Source organism: Oncorhynchus kisutch, linkage group LG22 (genome assembly GCF_002021735.2).
Source record: "Oncorhynchus kisutch isolate 150728-3 linkage group LG22, Okis_V2, whole genome shotgun sequence".
Taxonomy (NCBI): Eukaryota; Metazoa; Chordata; class Actinopteri; order Salmoniformes; family Salmonidae; genus Oncorhynchus; species Oncorhynchus kisutch.
The window spans coordinates 44,806,776-44,830,949 of NC_034195.2; the positions used below are offsets into that span (position 1 = coordinate 44,806,776).

Consider the following 24,174-nt stretch of genomic DNA (forward strand, 5'->3'; position numbering starts at 1 on the left):
TTAATTTCTCTACCATAAGCCGCCTCCAGTGTGGTTTTAGAGACCACGTATGGCATTGTGTGGGCGAGTGGTTTGCTGATGTCAACGTTGTGAAGGAGTGCCTCATGGTGGCTGTGGAATTATGGTATGGGCAGGCATAAGCTACAGACAATGAACACAATTGCATTTTAGGGCCTAATGAATTTCAATTGACTGATTTCCTCATATGTACTGTAACAGTAAAATATTTGACATTGTTGCATGTTGCGTTTATATTTTTATTAAGTATATGAATGGATGGATGGAATGGGATGTATAGACATCATGGACAGTGTGTGGATAGAGTATTTAATATGTCTGTAGAGTACATAGGATAGTACATAAATACATAAACAGCAATAGTTTAATAGGATGGAATTGACTAGAATACAGTATATAAATCTGAAATGAATAAAACAGTATGTAAACAGTGACCAGGGATTCCATGTCTATGTACAGTACATTCGAAAAGTATTCCGACCCCTTGACTTTTTTCACATTTTATGTTACAGCCTTATTCAAAAAGTGATTTAAATACATATTTTCCTCATCAATCTATAATGAATACCCCATAATGACGAAGCAAAAAAAGGTTATTCGAATTTTTTGAAAATGTATACAGACACTTTTCTATGAGACTCAAAATTGAGCTCAGGTGCATCCTGTTTCCATTGATCATTCTTGAGTCCACCTGTGGTGAATTCAATTGATTGGAATAAAATTCACCTTTATTTAACCAGGTAGGTAAGTTGAGAACAAGTTCTCATTTACAATTGCGACCTGGCCAAGATAAAGCAAAGCAGTTCGACACACAACAACACAGAGTTACACATGGAGTAAAACAAACATACAGTCAATAATACAGTAGAAAAATAAGTCTATATACGATGTGAGCAAATGAGGTGAGATAAGGGAGGTAAAGGCAGAAAAAAGGCCATGGTGGCGAAGTAAATACAATATAGCAAGTAAAACACTGGAATGGTAGATTTGCAGTGGAAGAATGTGCGAAGTAGAAATAATGGGGTGCAAAGGAGCTAAATAAATAAATACAGAAGGGGAAGTGGTACTTGTTTGGGCTAAATTATAGATGGGCTATGTACAGGTGCAGTAATATGTGAGCTGCTCTAACAGCTGGTGCTTAAAGCTAGTGAGGGAGATAAGTGTTTCCAGTTTCAGAGATTTTTGTAGTTCGTTCCAGTCATTGGCAGCAGAGAACTGCAAGGAGAGGCGGCCAAAGGAATAATTGGTTTTGGGGGTGACCAGAGAGATATACCTGCTGGAGCGCGTGCAACAGGTGGGTGCTGCTATGGTGACCAGCGAGCTGAGATAAGGGGGGACTTTACCTAGCAGGGTCTTGTAGATGTCCTGGAGGCAGTGGGTTTGGCGACGAGTATGAAGCGAGGGCTAGCCAATGAGAGCGTACAGGTCGCAGTGGTGGGTAGTATATGGGGCTTTGGTGACAAAACGGATGGCCTTGATAGACTGCATCCAATTTATTGAGTAGGGTATTGGAGGCTATTTTGTAAATGACATCGCCGAAGTCGAGGATCGGTAGGATGGTCAGTTTTACGAGGGTATGTTTGGCAGCATGAGTGAAGGATGCTTTGTTGCGAAATAGGAAGCCAATTCTAGATTTAACTTTGGATCGGAGATGTTTGATGTGAGTCAGGAAGGAGAGTCTAACCAGACACCTAGGTATTTAGATGTCCACATATACAAGTCAGAACCATCCAGAGTAGTGATGCTGGACGGGTGGGCATCTGCAGGCAGTGATCGGTTGAAGAGCATGCATTTGGTTTTACTTGTATTTAAGAGCAGTTGGAGGCCTTGGAAGGAGAGTTGTATGGCATTGAAGCACGTCTGGAGGGTTAACACAGTGTCCAAAGAAGGGCCAGAAGTATCCAGAATGGTGTCATCTGCGTAGAGGTGGATCAGAGACACCAGCAGCAAGAGCGACATCATTGATGTATACAGAGAAGAGAGTCGGCCCAAGAATTGAACCCTGTGGCACCCTCATAGAGACTGCCAGAGGCCCAGACAACAGGCCATCCGATTTGACACACTGAACTCTATCTGAGAAGTAGTTGGTGACCCAGGCGAGGCAATCATTTGAGAAACCAAGGCTATCCAGTCTACCGATGAGGATGTGGTGATTGAGCTGTTTTTCCAGTCCCAGCTTTGCTGTACCTGTCCTGATCTCGCCTTCTGGATGATAGAAGGGTGAACAGGCCGCGGCTCAGGTAGTTGATGTCTTTGATGATCTTTTTGGCCTTCCTGTGACTTAGGGTGCTGTAGGTGTCCTGGGGCAGGCAGTGTGCCCCCGGTGATGCATTGAGTAGACCGCACCACCCTCTGGGGAGCCCTGAGGTTGCAGGAGGTGCAGTTGCCGTACCAGGCAGTGATACAGCCCGACAGGATGCTGTCAATGGTGCATACTATATTGAAATGTTCAGATATAAAGTAAATATGTCTTTGGGAGATTTTTTTTCTTCCCTTAAAGATACTTTTTAGTAGAGATTTTCCATTTCAATTATGTTTATTTTCGAACAGATTTATATTGAGTTCATAAACTTAATTGAAAGATTACTATGGTTAATATTTTGTCTCCAAATAGTTTATACTATTAAGCATAATAAAACAGATATTGAAACAACTTGTGGATAGTTTTGCTATTGAACATCTAACAATTTATAAACTAAATAGTTTCAAGACATCCATATTGTGAGATTATAATTAGTATTATTCATTCTTACATGTTTATAATGCCTCTATAAAAATTCATTGAATATCATGTGACGCAATTCAGTTGATCATCCTTTCAATGCAATCTGTAGGACTAGCCTATACTTGCACCTGATAGAGTGGTGTTTAATGCTGAAAAAGCAAGCAATGAAGCCTCAAAGTTTCTTCCTAATACTGGTGGCATATTGGTTTTATTAATTTTCCTTCCGTTTTGTTCAATTCTTCCACGAAGATCATGAGAGAGACTTAAATTTGAGCATTAATCTCATCCGGTCAGAAGATCAGACCTCCCAATACAAAGACGAGATGAACATTAAATCGCTTACATAAAACGGAGATCAAAGATAAAGCAAATACAATGTGACAATCGTACAGATTGAGAAGAGTTCAAAAGAATGTGATAATCCCATTTTAAATGCACACATCACCTTTTGTTGCGGCCTTTGAGGAATCTGTGCATTTAATGTCTACGAATATACCTAATATTAACCCTCCTGCTGTGTTCCGGTGGAATTTGACCAATTTACAAGTTTTCTCTCTGAAAAATGTAGTTAATTTAATCTGATTGTCATAAAGTTCCATGACTTTGTCCATACAGGGCATCTGAACACACATCTGAACACACAAAATACATTTGGATGATTTTCATTACATTTTGGGTGTTTTATTTAACTTTTGTACACCTGTGGTGTTCCCGGTCATTAGAAATGAATGGGTGAGGCTACAATTAGTGTATAAAATTGAGTTCAGGCACATGCCCATTCATCAGATGGACACACTTCCTCTCCCAGACCCCCACATGCATGTGTGTTTGAGCGCAACCACACACACCTCACCTCCTCTTCTTGGCTTCCATGGCAACCCCCATGGGAACCTTTCCCCAATAGAATATTTCCCCCATGGGAACCACACCTGTTGGCATTCTCACAAACAATCGCAACATTGTTTCAATAGTATATAGAACTTTTCCTGCAGCTCTGGTATATAAAGCACAATAACCAAATGATATACTGTATGTGAGGCTCTTGATCAAATCTTTGATCATGACACTGGTGAGGAGAGAGTCCTTGTTAAACTTTGACACAAAGTAGTCTGTGATAAATAGCACAATATGTTTCATCTGAGTATTTGTTATAGTCAAAATATTCCATACATTATGCTTTTATTACTCAAAAATGAGTTGTATGAGCTCAGGTCAATGTGGCCTACAGGCCATAAATAGCAAATAGAAGTTCAAAACCTGTAATGTTCACAAGAACTTAAGTTGATAAAAAGATCTAACACAACATTAGGGTGATAATATATGTAATATTATGGATTTATAATCAGCTATAATGGGGCGGTCATTTTGGACCAGGAACACACAATTAATTAACATGAAACGAACACAACAGGAAGGTTAATCAAGGGCCTATCTCCACATCTAATATTTAATCTGTGTGCATATGGCTGTGAGTTTCTGGAATATTTGGCATTTGGGCGTTATAGGCATAACCATAACTAAGCGCGTTTGCGCGCACCAGTTCCTCCCAAACACGTCAAATGTTTTTGTTAAAACACTCATGGTTTAACGCATCACGTTGTACCACATTCTACAACTTGCCGCTTGGAAATCGGCCAAGCTTGTGTCTGGTGTCAAGCTAGCCTGAACAGATACTTTCAGACATCTAATTTCTTCACCTCATTCCTGAGACAGAACTGCGCCCACCCCTTGTGTAAGCAATTTAAACCTGATAGCAGACGATCATTTGCCTATCTTTACACTGCAAATCTTTGTTCACTTCAGATCGACCCAATATCGTATGCGCTTCTTTACCATAATCATTGTCATTTTTTTACGCGCAAAACTCCACCCGGGCGGTAAACCTCTTCTGATTATCGATTTTTAATGCAAGACAGAGCAGAACTTTGATTGGTGCAATCGAGAGGCTGTAGACTCCTGTCTGACGCGCGCCTGTGTTCTTTTCTACCCATGGAAATGGTCAGTACAGGTGCCTGAATGTGCACAACGACAACATTTTAATAATATGAACTTATTGCCAAGTGGAATATGTTTTTATTTATCTGTAGCAATCTGCTGGCTAACGTCAAGGGTCGACGGATCTTGGTGGTGAGTAGGCTCTCAAGAATGTGAAAATAGCACTTACGACTAATGAAAATGTAAAGTTAGTAGAAAATATTATCGGCTTTAGGAACAATATATATACTCAGTGGAGTCTAAACTTTATAGTAGACGCTATTGGCAAGGACTGCGTGGGACAATGCATGACTTTGGACACATAGGCTATGATCTGTGTAAACGTTGGTTTAATTTGAATTAAACTGTAATAATTTCCAATAAAATATGTAAATGTGTAAAATAATCGAATGTTTTCCCCAGAACACTAGACATGCATGTTTCTTTAATTTGGACACATTATGGGGCAGATCATTTTTTTCTCCCTTTATTCGTGTTCTAGGAGCCTAGTTTTTAATTATATATATAAATAAACACCATAGCCCACAAGGACATTCAAACAGATTAAAGTTGCATGGTCAAAGCCAAAACCTCTTTCATCTTTCTATGCAGGTACATGGGTACCCTCGGGTCGCAAGTGATGTGCGACAACATCCCCGGGTTAATCAACAAACAGCGGCAGCTGTGCCGCCAGCATCCCAAAGTTATGCAGGCGATTGGAGCCGGGATTAAAGACTGGATCGGGGAGTGCCAACATCAGTTTCAGAACCACCGCTGGAACTGCAATACCATGGCGCGAGAACACAACTTGTTCGGACGCCTACTGCTGCGTAGTAAGTATTGAGAGAGTAAAAAACTCATGCATATGTCTACTGTAAAAATATGTAATTTCATATTTAGTTAAATACATTTTAAATTATACTGAACAAAAATATAAACACAACATGCAACCATTTCAAAGATTTTACTGAGTTACAGTTCATATGAGGAAATCAATCAATTGAAATAAATAAATGAGGCCCTATGGATTACACAACTGGGATTACAGATATAAATATATTAGTCACAGATCCCTTAAAAGAAATGGGCCTCACAATGGGCCTCACAATGGGCCTCACAATGGGCCTCACAATGGGCCTCAGGATCTCTTCACAGTATTTTTATGCATTCAAATTTCCATCGATAAAATGCAATGGTGTTCGTTGTCCATAGTTTATGCCTGCCCATACCATAACCCCACCGCCCCCATTGGTCTCTCTGTTCACAACGTTGACATCAGCAAACTGCTCGCCCACACGACGCCATATACATGGTCTGCGGTTGTGAGGCTGGTTGGACGGTTGGACGCTCTGCCAAATTCTCTAAAAAGCTGCCTCTGCTTATGGTAGAGACATTAACATTCAATTATCTGTCAACAGCTCTGGTGGACATTCCTGCAGTCATCATGCCAATTGCACACTCCCTCAAAACTTGAGACATCATGTGGCATTGTGTCGTGTGACAAAACTACACATTTTAGAGCTGCTTTTTATTGTGCCTCAGCTTCTTGATATGCCACACCTGTCAGGTGGAGGTTTATCTTGGCAAAGGAGAAATGCTCACTAACAGGGATGTAAACACATTTTTGAGAAATAAGCTGTTTGTGTGTATGGAACATTTCTGGGATGTTTTATTTCAGCTCATGAAACATGGGACCAACACTTTACATTATGCGTTTATATTTTGGTTCAGTGTTATTGATCAAATCAAAGATATAGGCCTATATATGAACTAAATATCATATTTTTCATTCTCAAATATGAGCATGAACATGTTATTAGCTAAATTGCTCAGGTAAAAAGTGCAGCTATTAAATTACCATACGTAAACAATAGCTGATATTCTGGAATTATTTTTTTAACTGTGTGCTGGGAAAGTAATATAGTCTACTCATCTTCGTCCTCATGTACAAGACAAGCACTTCTGAACAATAGACTAGTAATTCCAACATGCTATCTGCTATAGACTCTAGGCTCCTAGATATATAGCAAATATGGTATGTGTTTTTCCCCAACCAATTATTAACAGTGGTGAACCTATAAAGTTCTAGCCTTTATCAAAGTGAAGGAATTTGTGTGAAATTCATGTTCTTCTTTGACAGATGTTTTCCCTGTGTGCTTGCATTGCATTCCATACATTGTCTCACTTTACAGCTCTAGATGTATCAATATGACGTGCCTGCTTGCTGCTACTCTGATGAGAAGGGTGTAATTGCGGCACGCAATTCAGGGTGTTCCTGCATGTGGTCATTCCTGTATCTGCAGGAACCCCTCTTTACACTTCTATTGGTTGATCCATTTTTATAAGCTAGGACTCCAGTAAACAGGCAGGAGGCGACAGCTCTCCTATACAGTAGATGGTGCCAACCGCCAATAAACCCCACAGGGGTGACAACTGTAGCTAGTTAGGATACTGGTAGACAGTGTCCTCCGTTCTGTTAGTGAGGGCAGGTGTTTGGCAGGCGGGCGCGAACGACACTATGTGCTAGCTAGCTAGGACTCTGATACACAGCAGGTGGGATAGGTAGCTAGCTGGAACACAACACCAGTACATAGCAGGCGGGATAGGTAGCTAGCTAGAACACGACACGGTACATAGCAGGCGGGATAGGTAGCTAGCTAGAACACGACACGGTACATAGCAGGCGGGATAGGTAGCTAGCTAAAACACCGGTAGACCGTGTCCTTCGCCCCCACCTGTTGGGTACTGCTTTCCTGCAGTTCTGTTAACAACGGCATTGGTAGGTGTTTGTCTAGCTAGGTAGTTAGAACTCCGGTACACAGCAGGTGGGAGGCGGGGGCGACATCGGTAGCTAGCTAGTACACCGGTAGACAGTGTTCTTCACCCCTAAAAACTTGGATAATACTTTTATTTCCCTTTATTAATTTTTCTCCACATTTTAATTGTATAGACAATCATGCAGGAACCAATGGAATGCTCGAGGGGGGACGTTCACTCAGGAACCAATTGGATGCTCGAGGGGGGGAGTGTCCACATGCAGGAACACCCTGAATTGCGGGCCGCAATCACACACTATTGGCTCTGATCGGTATCAGGTCCAGTGCTCTACATGCTTATAAAACTGCCACAGCTGACAAATGTGGGGAGTCAAGAATAAGTGTGTCAACTCCCATCTCGTATTAGACTTACTTCTCTCCACGTTGGAATCTCTTTTTAATTGGTATAAATGTGAGGATCCACTCCACCTTGGGGGTGAACATAGAAATAAAATGGGTAATTCTATTGGGCATCATGTCCCAGTCCTCCGGCTCCTATAGGCCCCAAGTTATACCAAGGTGGAACTTTAATGGCCAGTTTGCCAGAAAGACTAGTCCTGGACTAAAAATCATGTTCAATGGCGATTCACTATTGAACATATTTATTTTTTACTCCTGGACCAGGCTTAATCTGTGTCCAGGAAACCGACCCTGAGAATTGCGTGTAATTTGGTTCTTTAATCGTCCCTTTGGTATTCAGACCTCCCAGACTCGGCTCTGGTTGTGTCACACAACATTAGGAAGCTGCTCTGATTGGCAGCATTATTGCTGTGGCACCGTGAGAAGCTACTTATTGTCAATGTCAGGACGCTAATTTAAAACAATTACTGAGTTTTCTTTTTTTTTGGAGGGTTTCATGTTCTCATCCTTTGGTTTATCTCCTCATTAACCAGATGAAACATTCACAGTCATTCACAGGCGCACACACAGTGAGTGTGTGTGTGTGAGTGAGAGAACATCTTGACATAAAAACAGAGCATTTTGAACTGAAGTTTGGCGTTTCCTGATCTCAGACACGCACGCCAGCCCCCCCCCCCCCCCCCCCCCCCCTTCACTATCCATAGTCTTTGATCCCACAGATCTCTCATCAGTTAGAGAAGTCAGGGGTATTTTATCACAGAGCATTGCTGGTCAATTTCACCTGTTTTCCCATCTTGGAGTTAGATAAAGCAAAACACTGCCATGCCTTAAATAAAAGACTTGAAAGAGTAACAAACAGTATCCATGCAGGTACCCCAACCTCAACCAATAGCTAGCTCTTTGTTTTTACAGGATCCTATTTAAACTGTGAACCCCCCGAGCAAGACATTTTTACATAATGTTTACTGTGTACAGTACACACACGCTGTAGTGGTTATGCATCTTTATGGTATACTGGCTGGATACAATTTACAGTTTATCTCTCGGTTCGTGTAACTTATACGGTGAGTATACAAAACACTAAGAACTTCTCTTTCCATGACATAGACTGACCAGGTGAATCCAGGTGAAACTATGATCCCTTATTCATGTCACTTGTTAAATCCACTTCAAATAAGTGTAGATGAAGGGGAGGAGACAGGTTAAAGGAGGATTTTAAAGCCTTGAGACAATTGAGACATGGATTGTGTATGTGTGCCATTCAGAGGGTGAATGGGCCAGACAAAAGATGGAAGTGCCTTTGAACGGGGTATGGTAGTAGGTGCCAGGCGCACCGGGTTGTGTCAAGAACTGCAACGCTGCTGGGATTTTCACGCTCAACAGTTTCCTGTGTGTATCAAGAATGGTCCACCACCCAAAGGACATCCAGACAATTTGACATAATATTAGGAAGGTGTTCCTAATGATTTGTACACTCAATGTATGTTTGTGCAATGAGTTTGTGTGTATTAGTCATGGCCTTTAGGTAAGCCTATTCATACAGTTGAAGTCGGAAGTTTACATACACCTTAGCCAAATATATTTAAACTCAGTTTTTCACAATTCCTGACATTTAATTCGAGTAAAAATTCCCTGCCTTAGGTCAGTTAGGATCACCACTTTATTTTAAGAATGTGAAATGTCAGAATAGACAATTATTTATTTAACCTTTTATTTATTTAATCACATTCCCAGTGGGTCATTCCCACTCGCACATGCTTTTTCAGTTCTGCCCACAAATCTTCTATAGGATTGAGATCAGGGCTTTGTGATGGCCACTCCAATACCTTGACTTTGTTGTCCTTAAGCCATTTTGCCACAACTTTGGAAGTATGCTTGGGGTCATCAGCTTTAACTGATGTCTTGAGATGTTGCTTCAATATATCCACATAATTTTCCTCCCTCATGATGCCATTTATTTTGTGAAGTGCACCAGTCCCTCCTACAGCAAAGCACCCCCACAACATGATGCTGCCACCCCCATGCTTCACGGTTGGGATGTTGTTCTTTGGTTTGCAAGCCTCCTCCTTTTTCCACCAAACATAACGATGGTCATTATGACCAGACAGTTATATTTTTGTTTCATCAGACCAGAGAACATTTCTCCAAAAAGTACAATCTTTGACCCCATGTGCAGTTGCAAACCGTAGTCTTGCTTTTTTATAGGGGTTTTGGAGCAGTGGCTTCTTCCTTGCTGAGCGGTCTTTCAGGTTATATAGGACTCGTTTTACTGTGGCTATAGATACTTTTGTACCTGTTTTCTCCAGCATCTTCACAAGGTCCTTTGCTGTTGTTCTGGGATTGATTTGCACTTTTCGCACCAAAGTACGTGGTACCTTCAGGCGTTTGGAAATTGCTCCCAAGGATGAACCAGACTTGTGGAGGTCTACAAAATTTTTTTCTGAAGTCTTGGCTGATTTCTTTTGATTTTCCCATGATGTCAAACATAGAAGCACTGAGTTTGAAGGTAGACCTTGAAATACATCCACAGGTACACCTCCAATTGACTCAAATTGTCAAAACTATAGTTTGTTAACAAGAAATTTATGGAGTGGTTAAAAAACAAGTTTTAATGACTCCAACTTAAGTGAATGTAAACTTTACTGTGTGTCCATGTAACTTATAACTTCTGGTGTGTATACTGTTCCCTGTGTGTGTGTGTGTGTGTGTGTGTGTGTGTGTGTGTGTGTGTGTGTGTGTGTGTGTGTGTGTGTGTGTTTGTGCGTGTGTGCGTAATGTAGTGTGGTGGGTGTGTCTGCGTGCGTGCGTGTAGTGTGTGTGCATGTGGAGTGTGAGCTTGTTTACGTGCGTGTGTTCAGCACTCACACAATGTCTTCCTCTTCCTCTCTATGCCTACCAGGCAGTCGTGAAGCGGCCTTTGTGCACGCCATCTCCTCGGCCGGGGTGGTCCACACGCTGTCCCGGGCTTGCAGCCAGGGAGAGCTGCAGTCGTGCTCCTGTGACCCCACCAAGAAGGGCTCGTCCCGGGACGCCAAGGGGACGTTCGACTGGGGCGGCTGCAGCGACCATGTGGAGCACGCCATGAGGTTCAGCCAGTCCTTCATAGACGCCAAAGAGAGAAAGGAGAGAGACGCCAGGGCTCTAATGAACCTCCACAACAACCGTGCTGGGAGAAAGGTGGGTTCAAAGTTCAAACACATGGGGGAGTAATGACTGCAACTGAACCAATTTGATCTAGATCAGTGTTTTCCAAACAGTTGGTTTGCATATTTGTATTCCTGAACTGGCACACCAGATTCAAATAATCAAGGGCTTGATGTTTAGTTGACTAGTGGAATCAGGTGTGCCAATCAAGGGCTAGTGATCCAAGAGTAGAGGGTTGGGATACACTTGTTTAGAGGAATTTGATAGACTACTACCCTGTGTAGATTCCTTCCATAGACACACGTGCACATACACCAACATACAAACCCTACCTGACACACAACCACCAACCAACCAGATACACACCTAGCCTCCCTAACACTTCTTTCGCTTTCCATCCCCTTCCTCATCACCACACAGGCGGTGAAGCGGTTTATGTCCCTGGAGTGTAAGTGTCATGGCGTGAGCGGCTCCTGCAGCGTCCGGACCTGCTGGCTGGCCTTGGCCGACTTCCGCCGCACGGGCGACCACCTGCGGCGGCGCTACAACGGGGCGGTGCAGGTGGCCATGAACCAGTATGGCACGGGCTTCACCACCGCACAGCGACACTTCAAACGGCCCAGCAAGAACGACCTGGTCTACTTCGAGGACTCGCCAGACTACTGCATAAGAGACCAAGAGTCTGGTGAGTCTGGTTTGTAGTGTTCAGATTTAGTCCCCAGTCCAGACAGAGATAGTGACGTAGATGATGTACGCTCTGTCTGTCTCGCTGTAGAGTAGAACACCGTAGTACTTGACCATAATATCTTCAGTATGTGTTAATGGGTAACCGCTCAGCCTCTTGTACAGTAGGGTTATTCTCTTAATGCTGCACTGGATAACACCAGAGAGAATGTGTTGGTGTGCCTGTGAGCGAGAGGGAGAAAAGTGTATGTGTGGGTGCATTTCAGAGACGGCAAGAAAATAGTGTTTGTGTGTGAGTGAAAACAATGTGTGTGTGATCTGAAGGACCTGGGTGCCCGTCGGGCAGCAGATGATCCGAGGTGATCAGGTGTCGGCCAGTTTAAGGGCCATTACACACTTCTGTGGGCTGAAACCCGACCTGCCGCGCACCACTATAAATTACCCCTGCTGGAGCACACACACATACCCTTGGGCACAGTGATGGCCCCTACACCTCTGCATGCTTGGAACCCCAAAATGGAGGAATATTTGGAGGGTAAGTCATATCTCTCAAACCCCTCTGACCGACATCAAAGCTAACCACTCCTAATGTAGACCTGGAGGGGCCTCTCTGAAGTTCCCTCCCCTCTTTTTCTCATCTCCTTCATTACGCTGACCTAAAGTCACAGGATAGGTGAAGGCAGTATGGTGAACACCGGGTACTGAGGATAAGTGAGGGCAGTATGGTGAACACCCAGTACTGAGGATAGGTGAAGGCAGTATGGTGAACACCCAGTACTGAGGATAGGTGAAGGCAGTATGGTGAACACCCACCACTGAGGATAGGTGAAGGCAGTATGGTGAACACCCACCACTGAGGATAGGTGAAGGCAGTATGGTGAACACCCACCACTGAGGATAGGTGAAGGCAGTATGGTGAACACCCACCACTGAGGATAGGTGAAGGCAGTATGGTGAACACCCAGTACTGAGGATAGGTGAAGGCAGTATGGTGAACACCCAGTACTGAGGATAGGTGAAGGCAGTATGGTGAACACCCACCACTGAGGATAGGTGAAGGCAGTATGGTGAACACCCAGTACTGAGGATAGGTGAAGGAAGTATGGTGAACACCCACCACTGAGGATAGGTGAAGGCAGTATGAGGAACACCCAGTACTGAGGATAGGTGAGGGCAGTATGGTGAACACCCAGTACTGAGGATAGGTGAAGGCAGTATGGTGAACACCCAGTACTGAGGATAGGTGAAGGCAGTATGGTGAACACCCACCACTGAGGATAGGTGAAGGCTATATGGTGAACACCCAGTACTGAGGATAGGTGAAGGCAGTATGGTAAACACCCACCACTGAAGATAGGTGAAGGCAATATGGTGAACACCGGGTACTGAGGATAGGTGAAGGCAATATAGTGAACACCCACCACTGAGGATAGGTGAAGGCAATATGGTGAACACCCAGTACTGAGGATAGGTGAAGGAAGTATGGTGACCACCCACCACTGAGGATAGGTGAAGGCAATATGGTGAACACCCAGTACTGAGGATAGGTGAAGGCAGTATGGTGAACACCCACCACTGAGGATAGGTGAAGGCAATATGGTGAACATCCAGTACTGAGGATAGGTGAAGGCAATATGGTGAACACCCAGTACTGAGGATAGGTGAAGGCAGTATGGTGAACACCCACCACTGAGGATAGGTGAAGGTAATATGGTGAACATCCAGTACTGAGGATAGGTGAAGGCAATATGGTGAACATCCAGTACTGAGGATAGGTGAAGGCAATATGGTGAACATCCAGTACTGAGGATAGGTGAAGGCAATATGGTGAACACCCACCACTGAGGATAGGTGAAGGCAGTATGTTGAACACCCACCACTGAGGATAGGTGAAGGCAGTATGTTGAACACCCAGTACTGAGGATAGGTGAAGGCAGTATGGTGAACACCCACCACTGAGGATAGGTGAAGGCAGTATGTTGAACACCCACCACTGAGGATAGGTGAAGGCAGTATGTTGAACACCCACCACTGAGGATAGGTGAAGGCAGTATGGTGAACACCCAGTACTGAGGATAGGTGAAGGCAGTATGGTGAACACCCACCACTGAGGATAGGTGAAGGCAGTATGTTGAACACCCACCACTGAGGATAGGTGAAGGCAGTATGGTGAACACCCACCACTGAGGATAGGTGAAGGCAGTATGGTGAACACCCAGTACTGAGGATAGGTGAAGGCAGTATGGTGAACACCCAGTACTGAGGATAGGTGAAGGCAGTATGGTGAACACCCAGTACTGAGGATAGGTGAAGGCAGTATGGTGAACACCCAGTACTGAGGATAGGTGAAGGCAGTATGGTGAACACCCACCACTGAGGATAGGTGAAGGCAATATGGTGAACACCCACCACTGAGGATAGGTGAAGGCAGTATGGTGAACACCCACCACTGAGGATAGGTGAAGGCAATATGGTGAACACCCAGTACTGAGGATAGGTGAAGGCAGTACGGTGAACACCCAGTACTGAGGATAGGTGAAGGCAATATGTTGAACACCCACCACTGAGGATAGGTGAAGGCAGTATGGTGAACACCCACCACTGAGGATAGGTGAAGGCAGTATGGTGAACACCCACCACTGAGGATAGGTGAAGGCAGTATGGTGAACACCCACCACTGAGGTATTTAACGTCAGCACAATTGAAGAAAAGGAAACAAGGAGGACTTTTTTCACATTTTGTTATGTTACATCCTTATTTGAAAATGTATCATCAATCTACACACAATACCCCATAATGACAAAGAGAAAACAGTTTTTTTTAGAAATGTTTGCAAATTTATAAAAAATGAAAAACAGATACCTTATTTACATAAGTATTCAGACCCTTTGCTATGAGACTTGAAATTAAGCTCAGGTGCTTCCTGTTTCCATTGATCATCCTTGAGATGTTTCTACAACTTGATTGGAGTCCACCTGTGATAAATTCAATTGATTGGACATGATTTGGAAAGGCACACACCTGTCTATATAAGGTCCCACAGTTGACAATGCATGTCAGAGTAAAAACCAAGCAATGAGGTCAAAGGAATTGTCCGTAGAGCTCCGAAACAGGATTGTCGAGGAACAGATCTGGGGAACGCTACCAAAAGAATGTCTGCAGCATTGAAGGCCCCCAAGAACACAGTGGCCTCCATCATTCTTAAATGGAAGAAGTTTAGAACCACCAAGACTCTTCCTAGAGCTGGCCGCCTGGCCAAACTAAGCAATCGGGGGAGAAGGCTCTTGGACAGGGAGGTGACCAAGAACCCGATTGTCACTCTGACAGAGCTCCAGAGTTCCTCTGTGGAGGTGGGAGAACCTTCCAGAAGGACAAATATCTCTGCAGCACTCTACCAACCAGGCCTTTATGGTAGAGTGGCCAGTCAGAAGCCACTCCTCAGTGAAAGGGACATGACAGCCCGCTTGGGGTTTGCCAAAAGGCACCTACAGGACTCTCAGACCATGAGAAACAAGATTCTCTGGTCTGATGAAACCAAGATTTAATTATTGGCCTGAATGCCAAGCGTCATGTCTGGAGGAAACCTGGCACCATCACTACGGTGAAGCATGGCGGTGGCAGAATCATGCTGTGGGGATGTTTTTCAGTGGCAGGGACACTAGTTAGGATTGAGGGAGAGATGAACGGAGCAAAGTACAGAGTGATCCTTGATGAAAGCTCCAGAGCGCTCAGAACCTCAGACTGGGGCAAAGGTTCACCTTCTAACAGGACAATGACACTAAGCACACAGCCAAGACAACGCAGGAGTGGCTTCGGGACAAGTCTATTATGTAAATGTGATATCCTTTTCTTATTAATACATTTGTAGAAAGTTCTAAAAACCTGTTTTTGCTACTTCATGGGGTATTGTGTGTAGATTGATGAGGGGAAAAAATTATTTAATCCATTTTAGAATAAAGCTGTAACGTAACAAAATGTGGAACATGTCAAGGGGTCTGAATACTTTCCGAATGCACTGTATACACTCCTCGGACAGTTTATTTGGTACACTCATCTATTACCGGTTTTGACCCCCTTTGCCTCCTGAATGGATACACCTGGTCAGCAAAAATGTTAAGATACGTTGTGGCGTTCAATCATTGTTCAATTGGTATCAAGTGACCTAACGTGTGCCAGAAAAACATTCCTCACACCAGTACACCACCTTCATGGACTGCTTACGGCAAATCCTGACTGCCATCAGCATGATGCAAGAGGAACCGGGATTCTCGGACCAGGCATTGTTTTTCCACTCCTCAATTGTCCAGTTTTGGAGAACGTGTGCCCACTTCTTGTTTTTAGCTGATCGGGGTAGAACGTCTGCTGCAACAGCCCATCCGTGACAAGGATTGACGAGTTGCACATTCCGAGATGCATTTCTGCACACCACTGTTTTACTGCACCGTTATTTGTCAGTTTGTTATTTTGCACAATTCTGTTATTTTGCACAATTCTCCTTCAACCTCTCATCAATTAACTGTTTTTCACCCACACTACTGTCACTGACTGGATGTTATTTGTTTACTAGACAATGTAGTGCGTGAAAAGCCCAGGAGGCGACCATTTCTGAGATTCTGGAACCGGCGTGCCTGGCACCAACGATCATACCACGCTCAAAGTCTCTTAGGTCACTTGTTTTGCCCATTATAACGTTCAATAGAACAGTAAATGAACGCCGCGACTCCAGTCTGCCTGCTTTATATGAAGGGTCTTTATGGCCTGTATACATGTAAGCATGGTGAGCTCACTGATCATGGCCCCTCTCATGAGAACCTCTCTCCACAGACATTGGCTCCAGTCATCTTGGATGACACACACACACACACACACACACACACACACACACACACACACACACACACACACACACACACACACACACACACACACACACACACACACACACACACACACACACACACACACACACACACACACACACACACACAGTGCCCTGGGAGACAGATACTGTAGAGACTGCACCCCCCTGTGCCTCTCCAAAGTGTGAAATCAATTTCCCTCGGCCCCATGGAGGCTCAGGTGCTAAACTCATCTCTCGGCGCCCCCTCATCTTAATTCAATAAGCAGACGCCAGGAGAGAAGAGAGAGAAGGGAGAGAGAGAAGGGGGTGGAGTCTGTCCTTGATGTCAACCCTAGCTGTGCAGCATACCATGACTGACGGAGAGGTGGACACGTTGTCGGGTGGGGGTGGAGTCTCATCGTGCCCAGACACAATACCTGACTGCTCTCCCTCTTTTTCTACCTCCCTCTATCTCTCAGCAGTGAGGAACAGATGGACAGAGTGGGAAGGAGGGATGAGGAAGAGGAGAGCATAGAGGGCTATAGAAATAAGCTGCCTAGAATAGACATGATCTGTTCCCAATCCCAAATCGACTCCTAGCTAGCCCCTTTAAGTCAGGACATTCATCGTCACGTGTACAGGGTTTTCACCTTCGTGAAGGAGGTAAGGAAGCTACTTTAGACTATTGAGATGCACCCCATTGAGGTTTGAGTTGAGGCCTCAAATAAATAGTAAATATTGATCTAATTTAATTGTATTATGGGATGATTTCTGAGAGTCCAATAAGCCTGCCAGACTCCCTTGCATGGTCACTCTGAGAAGAGGTGCAGGAGTGTGTGTGTGACAGTGAGTGCCAGCCAGGGTGTAAAATTAACACCTGATGAAGAACCTGTCTACCAGCTGATGGCTCCTATCATCGATCGCTCATCCTGTCTCACTTCATCCTCTTATCCCTCACTCCCTCCTCATCTCCCCGCTCCTCCACGCCTTGCTCACTCGATCACTCACCGTCTCATCCAGTTAAGATTGAGTACACTGCATTCTATTGGAATGATGTCAATACCTGTACGGTAGTAGGACTTAGAACGCTGTTTGCCAACAATCACGCCATTGCAGCTAAAGATGAGATTTAGTCCATTTGGCTTGTTATAAGCACATTTGATAAGGATTGTATGTGGATCACAAGGTAAAAAAATCTTACTGGTTCAATATACAGGCAGAATATATACCATATACCAATATATACCTGATTGTGTCTCTTCTGATTTGATTCATTATTTCTCTCCCTCGCCAGGTTCGGTGGGGACGGGAGGGCGGGTGTGCAACCGGACGTCTCGCGCCGTAGACAGCTGCGAGGTTATGTGCTGCGGCCGGGGCTACGATACAACACGCGTCAGCCGCACCACCAAGTGTGAGTGCAAGTTTCACTGGTGCTGCGCTGTGCACTGCCGGGACTGCAACCAGGAGATGGACGTGCACACCTGCAAGGCCCAAACATGACTATACCACCAACCAACCTCTTATCCAGATTTGGTCTGAAATGGCAACCTATTTCCTATGGTGCGCTACTTTTGAGTAGTGCACTAACTAGTGAATAGGGTGGATTTTGGACATAACGCCAAATCAGTCTGACTTGCACCTGTAGGCTATTGCACCAAGAACACCTTACAATCTAATTTTGTTCTTCCCTCACATTCCATTATATTTATTTGCTCTCTCAATAACCAAAAAACATTTCTGAAATGTATTCAAATTTGTATATGTAAATACAAACTTTATGTAATTTAAAAGAAAGTTGAGTGTATAGTTTATGGAAACTGGTTGATAGCAGACCTGACCATACACCCCTGTCCTCAACCAGCCAGTTCCAGGACATGCTTTAGTCACCTGACCGCCATTTATGTTCCATGGCCCACAGGAATATTTATTACAGTTGTGATATATGCTTGACAATCAAAATTGTGTAGTAGAAGTTGCAGCAATACACATAGTCCTTTATTTAGTTTTTTTTTCTCACTTTTTTAATGATGGCAATTGAGCACCTTTTTTTTGTACAACAAAAAAACGTTTTTTTTTTACATGATTTGAAAACAAAATTGAACATATCAAATAAAGTCAAAACCGATTCAGAATGTTTCTCTTCTCTTCCATCCTCTCTGTCCGTCTAATCCATGATCTTGGCACAAAGGGTGTGTCAGTCAGTCTGGTTCAGTCTAGTCCAGTCAGATGCGTGTGAGTTGGTGCCACAGACTGGATGGCAGGATGCTCTCCACTTTCTCCATGATGAAGTTCAGAGGAGCAAACAGGGTGCTAAGAAACTACATACAGAGACATAATGTTAGAACACACAGGCCAATTCCTAGTGGAACCATTGCAACCAGATTTCTTCCTGAACATATCAAGGTACTGTATGTAGATAGGTGCACCATAACATTCCAGTTGAGAATGTACCCATCTGTACTGAAGCTCTGCGCATTTCAAGGTAGCTACTGTGGGTTGTCGGCCTCAAATGATAGCTAGAGGACACTGATAGGAGCACCTTAGCATGCCAGTTTAGGTACTGTGCTCAATGGGGCAGAACCAGAACTTGTCTACCAGGTATGTTGACTACTGACTGTGCTCTAACCCCTAAGACTGGTAGTGGACTCTCTGTCAGCTCCCCATTCATCTCTCCTTCATCCTCCTCCCCTCTGATGTTATTTTGCTCCCTCTCTTTCTATTCACACCACCCTCGCTCTCATCCCTCTCTCTCCTCTCTGATGTGTTTTGGCAACATGCAGTGTGGGGGATAGGGGCTCCCTCAGAGGGATTGAGGGTGATGGAGGTTTGGCTTTGTCTGATGGCAGATAAAAGGCTGTCAGGGAGAGATGGAGAGAGGTGGAACAAGCACCTTGTTTACAGGCTAAGAGGGAGAGAGGCCCTGTTCCAATGCTTTGAAGATGCACCTTTACTTCCTTCCGTCTTTCTTTGGGAGAACCCACTGATCTGACATGATTCGATAGGTGAAAGCCAAGTCATGTTTTCATCCATTCAATCATATTAGTTCAGTGCTTACTTTAAGAAAGGGAGGAACTGTGCCTCTACCCTTGCATGTAAACCAGATGCTGATTAGTTTGTCTTTGAAGTATTGGAAGTGGATCAGAGTGTGTCTGATCATTCTGTCTCTTATTACGTATACCAGAATGTTTATATTGGCAAGAACATACTCACCTTTACCATTAAGGCGAGAATGCAGGTTCTACCAACTAAATACAACCTAGCACTCTGGTACCCTGCAAACCATGATCTGTTTTGTATCTCACATGATGTAATAGAGTATATTGCAGATATTGTTAATGGTTTCTATTCATATAAGGACCAGTACATATGTAACCTTTATTTAACTAGGCAAGTCAGTTAAAAACAAATTCTTATTTACAATGACAGGCTAGGAACAGTGGGTTAACTGCCTTGTTCAGGGGCAGAACAACAGATTTTTATCTTGTCAGCTCGGGGATTCGATCTAGCAACCTTTCGGTTACTGGCCAAACGCTCTAACTAGTAGGCTACCTGCCGCCTCACATATCTAGACATGACCGCCTCGTTGACCATATAGCTAGTGAGATGAAACAGACAGTACCACCATCAGTGCATATTCAAACATTCTCGTCAGAGGAGGCTGATGAAGATGTGTTGTTTTCTTGTATACCAAATATGTCAGATATTGTTGTTGTGGAGGGAGGCCAGAAGGGGGTGCTACTTTGGAAGTAGGTTGCTTTGACACCTACATGAAGCATACCTTTGCTGCTAAGCCCCTTGTCAAGTGGAAACATAGGCTGACTGTACGTAGCCTTCAGATTGCAGGGCTACATAGGACAAAGGCAAAGCAGCTAGCGAGGTACTAAGCTGTTGTAGAGCTCATGGGCAGCCTAGCTTCATAGTGAAGGTGCTTTCTATGTCCAGATATCTGTGACCTTTGATATGTTTGAATCATTCTCGACTGTAATGTGATTTGTGGATTCAAATAATGTAAAGTGTGTGTGTCATCAGCACCCAACTAAAACAGAGCAAGTGCAGGGCCAGAACAGAGCAGAGCAGAGCAAGCCCCTGCAGAAGAGATGGTAGCTGCTGATAGAGTCACACCAGGAGCAGAGCGATGAGCTCACACACATTCCAGGGGAGTGGCAGCACAGACAGCACAGGCCTGCTGAGGAAGTACATCACGTCGTGGAGAATGCCCTCCACTGGTAGATAGGAGAGGGCCTGTGTAGGTTCTAGGGGTTGGATTCAATAGTTCTAAGCTGCTTCCTTTACACATTTCCTTCCCTGCATCACCACTGATCCACAATAACTTGTATTGATATAGGACCTTGCATCAACTTGTATAGAGCTTGCCTAGTCTCCTGTTATCCAGACTTCAGGTAAAAGCAAATCTATGGTTATTACAGTCAAAACAAAAATGGCTCAATGACAACCTCTGTACAGTTCAGAAGAACGCAACAAAATGAATGGCCACCTTATGAGGAATCTGAATGCAAATAACCTTATTGGGGATGGGGACTTGGCTTAGAAAGGGAACTGGTATGTGTGCGCGAGTGTGAAAGCGACCGGTGCAGGAGACTCACCGCTTTAGCGAAGACTCCCATGAGCTCGGGGAACTGGTGTGTTAGCAGGGCCAGCATGGCGGTGAAGGAGCAGAGACCAGCCGTGAAAAGGATGAAGAACGGCAGCTCCTTCTTAGGATACACCGACACCTCATGAAACACTGCTTCCACATGAGAGAGAGCGCATCAACACACTGTACATACTTTATTCACACACACAGTATTATCTCATACCCCTGAACATTGACTCTGGTACTGGTACCCCGTGTACAGTGCATTCGGAAAGTATTCAGACCCCCCTCAACTTTTTCCACATTTTGTTACGTTACAGCCTTATTCTATAATAGATTTAAAAAATAAAATTATTCTCAATCTACACACAATACCGCATAATGACAAAGCGAAAACAGGTTTAGACTTTTATATATCTCTCTCTTTTTTTTTATACCTCATTTACATAAGTATTCAGACCCTTTGCTATGAGACTCCAAATTGAGCTCAGGTGCATCCCGTTTCCATTGATCATCCTTGAGATGTTTCTACAACTTGATTAGACATGATTTGGAAAGGCACACATCTGTCTATATAAGGTCCCACAGTTGACAGTGCATATCAGAGTAAAAACCAAGCCATGAGGTTGAAGGAATTATCCGTTGAGCTCCGAGACAGGATTGTGTCGAGGCACAGATCTGGGGAAGGGTACCTAAAAAATGTCTGGGGCATTGAAGATCCCCAGACAGCAGGGTAGCCTAGTGGTTAGAGTGTTGGACTAGTAACCGGAAGGTTGCAAGTTCAAACCCCCGAGCTGACAAGGTACAAATCTGTCGTTCTGCCCCTGAGCAGACAGTTAACTCACTTTTCCTCGGCCGTCATTGAAAATAAGAATTTGTTCTTAACTGACTTAGTTAAATAAAGGTAAAAAAGAACAGTGGCCTCCATCATTCTTCAATGGAAGGAGTTTGGAACCACCAAGACTGGCCGCCCAGTCAAACTGAGCAATTGGGGGAGAAGGGCCTTGGTCAGGGAGGTGACCAAGAACCTGATGGTCACTCTGGCAGAGCTCCAGAGTTCCCCTGTGGAGATGGGAGAACCTTCCAGAAGGACAAAAATCTCTGCAGCACTCCACCAATCAGGCCTTTATGGTAGAGTGGCCAGACAGAAGTCACTCGTCAGTAACTTAACCTGCCTTGAGTTTTCTCATGACGCTACCTGTATTTGACAGTTTGCCAAAAGGCACCTAAAGGACTGATGAAACCAGATTAAACTCTTTGGCCTGAATGCCAAGCGGCATGTCTACTGCAAACATGGCACCAAACCCCAGGCTGAAGCATGGCGGTGGCAGAATCATGCTGTGGGGATGTTTTTCAGTGGCAGGGACTGGGAGACTAGACAGGATGGAGGGAAAGATGAACAGAGCAAAGTACAGAGAGATCTTTGATGAAAACCTGCTTCAGAGAGCTCAGGACCTCAGACTGGGGTGAAGGTTCACCTTCCAACAGGACAACGACCCCAAGCCCACAGCCAAGACAACACAGGAGTGGCTTCGGGACAAGTCTCCGAATGTCCTTGAGTGGCCCAGCCAGAGCCCAGACTTGAACCCGATCGAACAGCTCTGAAAAGACCTGAAAATAGCTGTGCAGCGACGCTCCCCAATCAACCTGACAGAGCTTGAGGGGATAAGAAAACTAAGAAAACTCAAGGCTGTAATCAATGCCAACAGTGCTTCAACAAAGTACTGAATAAAGGGTGTGAATACTTATGTAAATGTGAGTTTATTTTTATTTTTAATAACTTAACAAACATTTCTAAAATACTGTTTTTTCTTTGTCATTATGGGGTATTATGTGTAGATTAATGAGGGAACATTTTAGAATAACGCTGTAATGTAACAAAATGTGGAAAAAGTGAAGGGTCTGAATACTTTCCCAATTCACTGTGGACAAGTTATCATTCATCATTGTGTATTCAATTCCTTGTGTTATTATTTATTTATTCATTCCTATTCATTTGTTTCTCTCTGCATTGTTGGGAAGGGCCATCAGTAAGCATTTCACTGATAGTCTACACCTGATGTTTACCAAGCATGTAACAAAACACTGCTTCCACATGAGAAATACAGAAAGTCAACACACCGCACACACAGTTGAATCCAGAGCGTCTCTTACTTGGTAGCAGCTCTCTGTCTGCGGTCTCGGTGCAGATGGGATATGGGTAGAAGAGGTGTCCTTTCTCCAGAGGGTAGGGGATCATTCTAAAAGCTGGGGAGGAAAGAGGACACAGCAGTCAGAATAGGTTCAGTCAGGTACAAAGGTTTCATGTTCAGATCAGAAGTGTAGTGCACCATTAGAAAACTCTGAAAATGTGTGTTGTACTCACTGCCCTGAAAATGTGTGTTGTACTCACTGCCCTGAAAATGTGTGTTGTACTCACTGCCCTGAAAATGTGTGTTGTACTCACTGCCCTGAAAATGTGTGTTGTACTCACTGCCCTGAAAATGTGTGCAAGTGTGTGTTACAGAGTAAAGGTAATGTGTAACACAATGAAGTTATGGCGTATGAGGTAAAGCGGATGTTGTGTGTGTGTGTTACGCACTGCCCTCCCAGGTACAGTGGAGCAGGTTAAGGGCCCCCTCCACCCTCTTCCAGTGCTGCAGGTGAAAGAAGGCGTATGCTATGGCCTCACTGTCCCCTCGCTTCAGAATGTGCTCTGGAGGCAGTATTAAACTTTTCATTTCTAACAGGTACTGTGGAAGAGAGAGAGAGAGAGTCAGTAAGTACAATATAAAATGCACAACAGAAACATACTTTTTAATGCAACTTTATACCAGTTCTTACAACCAGGAGAACGTCGATCAGCATTCAAGTAGCACCATTATAAGCGTCGTAGTAGTAGTAGTAGTGCTGCAGTAGTAGTAGTAGTAGTGGTTAGTGGTGCTGCAGTAGTAGTAGTAGTAGTAGTAGTGGTTAGTGGTGCTGCAGCAGTAGTAGTAGTAGTGGTTAGTGGTGCTGCAGTAGTAGTAGTAGTAGTAGT

General features: G+C 44.1%; 2 protein-coding genes across 8 annotated transcripts in view; one reads left to right on the forward strand and one right to left on the reverse strand.

Moving 5' to 3' along the window:
- Positions 1–4,420: 4,420 nt before the first annotated feature.
- Positions 4,421–18,693, forward strand: wnt2 (wingless-type MMTV integration site family member 2). The gene is made up of 5 exons (XM_020456605.2): positions 4,421–4,870; positions 5,330–5,550; positions 10,793–11,070; positions 11,458–11,722; positions 17,856–18,693. The coding sequence occupies exons 1-5, from the start codon at positions 4,788–4,790 to the stop codon at positions 18,059–18,061; spliced, it is 1,053 nt and encodes a 350-aa protein (XP_020312194.1). The 5' UTR covers positions 4,421–4,787; the 3' UTR covers positions 18,062–18,693.
- LOC109867441 (suppressor of tumorigenicity 7 protein homolog) overlaps positions 18,542–24,174 on the reverse strand; it is a 73,120-nt gene continuing 67,487 nt past the window's right edge. For 4 of the 7 annotated variants that reach the window (XM_031801344.1, XM_031801339.1, XM_031801342.1 and 1 more), the window contains exons 12-15: positions 23,737–23,887; positions 23,310–23,402; positions 21,166–21,308; positions 18,561–18,879 (exon numbers count right to left, since the gene is read on the reverse strand). In XM_031801344.1, coding sequence (XP_031657204.1) covers positions 18,784–18,879; positions 21,166–21,308; positions 23,310–23,402; positions 23,737–23,887 — 483 coding nt within the window. In that variant the 3' untranslated portion in view covers positions 18,561–18,783. Of the gene's footprint in view, positions 18,880–21,165; positions 21,309–23,309; positions 23,403–23,736; positions 23,888–24,174 lie in introns of all 7 variants that reach the window. The other 3 variants (XM_031801341.1, XM_031801343.1, XM_031801340.1) reach the window with 1 other exon arrangement.